General features: G+C 40.4%; 1 protein-coding gene across 1 annotated transcript; it reads left to right on the plus strand.

The window, feature by feature from the left end:
• Nucleotides 1–355: 355 nt before the first annotated feature.
• sptssb (serine palmitoyltransferase, small subunit B) lies at nt 356–5,016 on the plus strand. The gene is made up of 2 exons (XM_072391719.1): nt 356–475; nt 2,800–5,016. The coding sequence occupies exon 2, from the start codon at nt 2,808–2,810 to the stop codon at nt 3,048–3,050; it is 243 nt and encodes an 80-aa protein (XP_072247820.1). The 5' UTR covers nt 356–475; nt 2,800–2,807; the 3' UTR covers nt 3,051–5,016.
• The last annotated feature ends 2,916 nt before the right edge of the window (nt 5,017–7,932 follow it).

A 7,932-nucleotide genomic window follows, 5' to 3' on the forward strand; every position in this document is an offset into this window, starting at 1 on the left:
GTGAGGTGCGTGGTCGTTTTCCATCCTGCTGCTGCGGACTACGTCAGAGGTGGTGCTGCTGCGGCGCAGTGTCTGGCTGCAGCATGGTGGGAAAGATGCGACGCGCACTGAGGAAAAGTTTAAAGATGCAGCACAAAGCAGCCGACCTCACATGGCTGAAATAGAGCTGCAGGCACGACGTTAATTCATGTTGTGTCTCTTTCTTTTTTTTCTGCTATTAACGCGCACCGGCCTATGTGTCATATAGCGCACGGTCACTCCACCTGAACGATCTGTGAGCCAGGTGAGTGTAAGCGCGAACAGTGGGCGTGTTTCCATTTCTGCAAGTGGACTGCATATATGCCAGCGGCGAACTGGTGAGGCAGCTTTTCGTTTATACAAAGCATCGGAGCGGCAGCGGGACGCGGGCTGCAGCTCGTCCTGTTATAATCTGTCATTAGTAGATATCCAGGGGGATCTCTCGGCGGCTGCAGAGGTGAGTCAGTACATGAATTCGGTTATAGGCTACACTAAACAGACTGCAGGAGAGCTTATTAATCCCCCTTTAAATCATTAATGTTAATTATTATTATTTGAAATGCCTATCTGTGCATACACACAATTAAACATTTAAACAGGCTGTAGATCTTTTTTCCAAGCCAAACATTAGTCATTTGTTAGTAAGAAATTTTCTGTAAAGGGGCAGCCTACTAATCTTTGATAGTTGATGAAACTATCTAATCATTTTTGATTCTCTTCCGGTTTCCTTGTGCTACAAACTACAACGTCAGAGCAGCTTTATTGATTCATTTAATTAGCCTTAATTTTGCTGACAGTTAAAGCTGTTTCCTTTTATACACCCTAATTGAAATGACAGCCAACACACCTGCACCTGTTGGCTCCGCCCCCTACCACTGCGGCAGGAGGTGTTCATAAAATGGTGCATCAAAAGCAAACATTATCAACCAGGTAAACAGTGCTCTGATTCAACGTTGGCATGCGTGGACTTAGAACATAAGTGACTACTGTTTTTGTGTCTTGTGGGACCCATGAGCTTAATTTTTTCATTGCCGTTTCTCATCCCACACAACTGAATCCTAAAAGAGACCATGGGGCCTGTTTGATTGCCCCCTCAGGGCACTGCTGTGGGGTTGGAGGTGGGAAAGGGCCTCACAATTCCTCCTACACACCTTATTAATAAGCACAGCCCTAAGGACTTTTAAGTTTTATTGTTTTTAATTGGATGATTATTTTCTGTTGCAGTCCCTCAAGAGAAAAGCAGGGTAAACCATATCTCATCTGTGTAAAGAGCTCTGAAATGATGGGGGCATTATGGAATAATCCATAAACAGAATCTGATATTTTCCAGTGCAGAATAATTGCCTCCCGTTCAGGATGTTTGTTTTCTGAACTCTGAAAAGGGACATTTAGATCATATCTGTTACAGTTTTACTCATATATGTGTCATCATCAGTGGAGTGAAGACAATCATGGTGACTTGCTTCCCGCATATTTGTTTATCTTGCTGATATCAGTCGGTTTCTTAGCTTCAGTCATATCTTCTCGTTTTCATCCCTGCAGTCCTTGCAATCTTATTAATTGTGAGACTTTGTCCCATACATCATAGATAATTGTATTTTTATCACTTTGGTTTCACATCTCAATGAAAACCTTTGTCAATATCGGAATCCTCCCTAAAGGGGTTAAGTGTTGGATTTCCAATCTGACTGATCCCTCAAAAGAGTGGTTGCTTTTCAACAACAAAGATTTATGCTGCATTCAAAGGAACAGACATCGCAGCGAGTTCATACTGAGGTCAGACTGTGCAATGCTCAGAGAAACTGCAGAAAAACCAAAAGCTACAGCTCAGACTTCACAGGCCTCAGTTAGCATGTTAGCTGCTGAAGCTCATGGCAGTTCAATGAGGAAAATACTCAGCAAGTATGGCTTGTTTGTATGAGTTGCAAGCCTCCTCTCTCTAAAAAATAACATGGAAGCACAGTTTAGGTTTGCAAAGTTAAATCAGAACAAACCACCAGACTTCTGGAGCAATGCACTTTGGATAGACGAGGCCATGGTGGAGATGTTTGATCATAATACACAGCTCTACATTTGGAGAAAACCAAACAATTCATACCATCAGTCAAGCAGGAGGGATGAGAATTCTGGCTTGTTTTACCGCCACAGGACCTGGATGCTTTGCAGCCATTGAGTCAGCCATGAACTCCTCTGTAAACCAAAGTATTCTAGAGTCATGTGAGGCCATCTGTCTGACAGCTAAAGATAAATTAAAATCGGATCAGCAACAGGACAACAATACCAAGCACTGCTGCAGATGTATAAAAGAATGACGGGTTTGCTATGGTCCAATCAAAGTCCTGACTTCAACTTGACTGAAATACTGTAGTGGGACCTTATAAGAGCTGCACATAAATTAATGGCCTCAAACCTCAATGACAATTACAATCAGTGTTGTAAATAGGAGTGGGCCAAAATTCCTCCACAACAATGTGAAAGACTGATAATATCATACAGAAAACAGTTACTTCAAGTTATTCCTGCTAAAGGTGGTTCTATAAGCTGTTAAATTTGAATAGTTTTTTCCGCACTGTATTTGCATTTTAGCTTAGATTTTCTTCAGTTAATTAAATTATGTTAACTATAATGTGTTGTTGTTCATCTGAGTATGTTTTGACTTTTGACTGGTAAGGACCAGATTAAACTGAATTTGTCCTGATATCCAAAACCTTATAAGAGGGTGTACTTTTGCCCTACTTGACTGTACTCACAACATTTTACCTCCATTTCTTCTCCACCCAGCCCGCAGGATGAACTTCAAAAACTTGAGGGAGTATCTGGCTTGGCTGTACTACCAGTACCTGCTCATCACTGGGATCTATGTCCTGGAGCCATGGGAAAAATCTATCTTTAATTCCATCCTTTTCTCCGCCATCGCTATGGTGATCTACACCTCGTACGTCTTTGTGCCCATCCATGTGCGTCTGGCGCTGGAGTTTTTCTCGGGGATCTTTGGTGGCCAGCCTGAAAGCACCATGACACTCATGAACTAAAGGAAAGGAAGAAAATGGAGGGAAAAAAGAGTGGGTATATTAGCATGGGCCTGTAAATAATTTCCTGTTGCTTCTCCTTCTCCTCAGCCTCCACATTTCCTTGAGCCCCTTTTTACCCACCTGAACCAGAGTGTGCCACTACAGCTCATCAGGACTAAAAACACAAAGATTTTACTGGAAGAATCTGGAAATCAGAGCCTTACTGTCCTCATTTACATCCAACACCCTAGGGCCTTACCTCATGGTGTTAGTCAAATAAGTGTACCTTCATTTCACAACCTCCCTGTAAAGTGTTTTGAGAAATGTTTAGTTTTACTTTTCCTCACTGTATGTCCTGTGTGAGTGCTTACCACCCCCAGGTTTTGCATGATAGGGTCATGAATAAGTGATAGATTTGCATGCTTGTTGAACTACAAAACATTGAAATATAGATTATTTCCTTCACATGGCTTTAGGCCACAATCGTTTATAGGGGCACTCCAGCAATTTAGTTTATCACTTTTATAAGAGCTGGGGATTGAAAGACACCTTATGTCTCACGAGTGAGGTAGCCAAGTTTTTTTTCTCTAAATTACAACTAACTATACATTTTTTTTAGTACAATTATCAGTTTTTAGTCTCTATAGCTTGAATACTCTACAATTTCCAAAGATTGGTAGCCCAACGTTGCATCATAGTTATTAAGAAAATTGCTGCTGTGGGATTTTTGCTGTTGGTTATGAAGCAAAACAGCAATGGTTCATATATGTCTGACTACTCACAAAAGTGTCTGTTATATACAGTGAGTATGTAGATAAGAGCAAAGTAGGACTCGTAACAAATAAGTGTAAAATTGGTGGATTGTCCCTTAAAGTACCTGTGGGTTTTTCTCATCTGCTGAATCTCTGTTGCTGCGTTTTCGCTGCACGTGAATCGCTCCCTGATTTTGTAGAGCTCCACTCTACATTTTTGACATGCACCTAATGTTACTATCTATGGTTTTGTAAAAGTGGTAAAAAAAACAAACACTACCACATTTTTAGTTGCCTTTATGCACTGTAATACCAACCGACAGGATGCGATGCATGTCGTATGCAAACATAGAGTCACAGATCGTAAATTAGAGAGCTGATGGGAAACCCGAGCTATGCAATGAATCTCAAAATATCACGATCAAGTCTCTGTTGCACTGTTTGCTCCAAGCCTACAGTGCATTTGTTGATTTACTGGTCAAATTAGGTGATAACACAAAAACGACAGCATAGATGTGGGCCGAGCCCTCACTTTATCTTCACTTTTTTACTTTGTCAGGAAGGTTGTTCTCAACACAGGGCATGAGCAAATATTGATACAACACACCTATGTGTTTCAGGCTCGGCTTTGTTACGGACATAGCTTTACTGGACAACTGTTTCCTCTCTAATGCAAAATTCCATAATACAGAAGACAAATTGATCTAAATGAAAAACAGCTTTACCGAAAAGCTGCCCTCCCCATCTGTAGCTGATCTATAGAAAAAAAACTAACTTGTTTTGTGCTGGAGATCATCTTTATTAATTTGTGCTTTGGATTAAGGGCTCACTGAATGCAGGTTAAACATGATCTTTAAGTTAACTTTATTTATACAAAGTTATATATTTATAGAAACTGGTAAATGCTTGGCTGGTTACAATGTCAATTACCGAACTTTTTTGATTATTTATATATGTGTTCTGTTGTGGCCATAAATGACACATAATTTGTTCCTAACCTTGTTTCTCCACCTTAAAGTGCTTTTTATATTGTTCCCAGATTGTATTGTGTCCCTTTGCTTTTGATAAACATTTGCATTAGCACCAGATATTTCAAGTAACAAAATTGAAGAGCTCTCTAAAAGGCTTTTTTTCTTTTTTAATGCTTACCATTTACACGTTTCATTTACACATGTTGGTGACTCATTGCTGCATAATTCACAAAATAAAGACATCTGATGATACTTGTACAATTAGTCTATGTCTCATCTTTGTTCACTTTTTACTCAAATGCTTGCAATAGTTTGAAGGATGTATTCATGCAGGATATGCTTTCAGTTAAGCAGTTGCTTTGAAAAGGAAAAACAAACCGAACAAAAGGATACAGTTTGCACACATTTGAGTCAAAAGACTGAACCACATGAAGGGAATTCACACAAAAAGGGGCAGAGCTATCAAACCAGTTCTCCCAGACTGGAGAAGGAATGAATGACCTGGGGCTCTGCTTTCCTTACTGCACACACCTGGTAACCTGCCCATGCCTACAAAGCGTTGGTGACCTGTCGTTGACCACAGACAGGCCCTTTGTTCAATCAGGTATAATGTAGCCCAGATTTTGGAGGACTGAACTGTGTTGAAATTCCAAGTATTATTTGCACTGTATATATACAGTATGCTATATGACTACATGGATGGTGGCTAAGTAGCATCTTAACGATGGTTAAGAGGAAGTATAGGGACTTGTAGGGTGGTTATGTTTATGAGCTGTAACCGAACACCTCCACCTTGTATTTTTCCAGGATGTTGGAACACGATAGTTGCAACACCCTCAGTTGTCAACCTGCACACCCAATCTCATCCCAAAATCCTACCAAAGGCCCGTGTCTTCCCCTTTGCCCTGCTTTACCTCACTCCGTCTCTTCTCCTCCCACGTAAAAAGGAAACATTTAGTGTTTCTCATGCCAACCCGCGCAGTGCAAGTTTTGTTCCTGCCTCAGGATCTTGGACGAACAGTTTTGTCTACACCGCCCATGTTAGTTTACGTCCCATGAAGAATGAGGTTAGAGGTTATCTCTGTAATGGTAAGGTGTAAACAAAACCTTCTCTACACTTGAATACTCTCATAACACTCAGTGAGGAGTGGTGTATTGTTTCTGTTGTGTTTATATGCGTCCCGTGACTGTTTCAAAAGGTCTGGGAGAAGGGGGAAGGGACTCCTAGCAACTGTCTTGTCCACAGAATGAGGCTACATGATGCAGAGAAAAATACCCATGTACGTGCAAACACTGGCGCCGTCACAACTAAGTATCAGTTTACAAGGAAACCCCAGAAAGTTTAAATGAGAGCGCCCTGACTTTGTCACAACTCCACTTCAACAAAAAATAAGAAAAAACAAAATATATAGGGCTGAATTCTTAAACCCTTAACTTTGACCTTAATCTAATTCTAACTGTTTGACCATCAGAAAGCTCTTTAAACTTGTTGGATCAACCATCTTAGTACTGACAAAGCCCTCTGATCCCGCAGGTTCTTTATTAAGATAATGCGCTGACTTCTTTTCACGAGACAGTCTTACCCAAACCTTAAACAAGGCCTGGAAATTATATTTAGCCTCCTTGGGACTGAGATTAGGTCAAGTCAAGTTTATTTGTATGGCACATTTCATGTACAACACAATTCAAAGTGCTTTACGTAAAATAAAAGCATTACAGCAGGGAGTGGAAGTAGCATTAAAAAATACATAAAATAATATAAAGAGAAACAAATAAAACATATAAAATTAATTAAAATGATTAAAAACAAGCAACAGTCCAGATAAATTAAAAGATACCTTGCAGATTTCATGCACAGACACATGAGAAAATAAACGTTTTTAACTTGGATTTAAAAATGTCTACAGTTGGTGACAGTTTAATCTCCTCTGGCAGTTTGTTCCACTTGTTTGCAGCATAACAGCTAAATGCTGCTTCTCCATGTTTAGTCTGGACTCTGGACTGTACCAGCTGACCTGAGTCCTTGGATCTAAGAGCTCTGCTAGGTTTATATTCTCTGAACATATCCCAGATGTATTTTGGCTCTAAACTGTTCTGGGATTTGTAAACCATCAGTAGGCTTTTAAAATCTATTCTGTGACAGTGCCAGTGTAAACATTTTAAAACTGGTGTGATGTGTTCAGATCTCTTAGTCCTGGTTAAAACTCCAGCAGCAGCGTTCTGGATGAGCTGCAGGTGTTTAATGCTCTTTTTGGGAAGTCCAGTTAACAGACCATTACAATAATCCAGTCTGCAGATGAATGCATGGATGAGTTTCTCCCGGTCTTTTGGGGAGATAAAACCTTGAATTCTGTTGATGTGTCTTAGTTGATAAAAAGCTGCCTTGGTGACAGCTTTGATGTAGCTGCTGAAAGTCAGATCTGAGTCCATCAACACCAAGGTTACGAACTTGGTCAGTGATTGTAAAGGCCAGAGTCTCAAGATATTTACCAATACCCTCTTCTCTTTGCAACCAAACAGAATTATCTCAGTTTTGTCTTCATTTAATTGTAGAAAATTCTCTCTCATCCAGGTGTTTTTTTTTCCTCCAGACACTGACACAGTACGTCTGCTGGGCTGCAGATGTCTGGTGACAGTGACACATAAAGCTGTGTATCGTCTGCATAACTGTGATAATTGATGTTAAAATTCTGCAATATCTGACCCAAAGGAAGCATATACAAATTATACAGAAGAGGTCCAAGAATTGACCCCTGAGGGACTCCATAAGTCATGGTCAGTCACTCAGATTCATAGCTGCCAATTGTAACAAAATAACTTTGGCCTTCTAAGTAGACCCTGAACCAGTTAAGGACCGCTCAAGAAAGTCCAACCCAGTTTTCCAGCCTGTGCAACAGGATTCTGTGATCTACAGTATCAAATGCAGCACTGAGATCCAACAGAACCAGGACTGAAACATAACCAGAATCAGTATCCAACCTGATATTGTTTAACACTTTGACCAGAGCTGTTTCAGTGCTGCGATGATGTCGGAAGCCTGATTGCAAGATTTCCACTTTCATTCAGAAAGTCGTTGAGCTTAAATACAACTTTCTCAATAATCTTGGATATAAAAGAGAGGTTAGAGACAGGTCTGTAGTTGTTCATCACAGAGGCATCTAGAGTTCTCTTCTTTAGGAG

The sequence above is a fragment of the Leuresthes tenuis genome, unplaced genomic scaffold (assembly GCF_036924035.1).
Source record: "Leuresthes tenuis unplaced genomic scaffold, fLeuTen1.0.hap1 SCAF_9, whole genome shotgun sequence".
NCBI classification, from domain to species: Eukaryota; Metazoa; Chordata; class Actinopteri; order Atheriniformes; family Atherinopsidae; genus Leuresthes; species Leuresthes tenuis.

Coding starts and splice junctions, on each gene's coding strand:
- sptssb (XM_072391719.1), top strand. CDS start 2,808: ATGAACTTCAAAAACTTGAGGGAGTATCTGGCTTGGCTGTACTACCAG.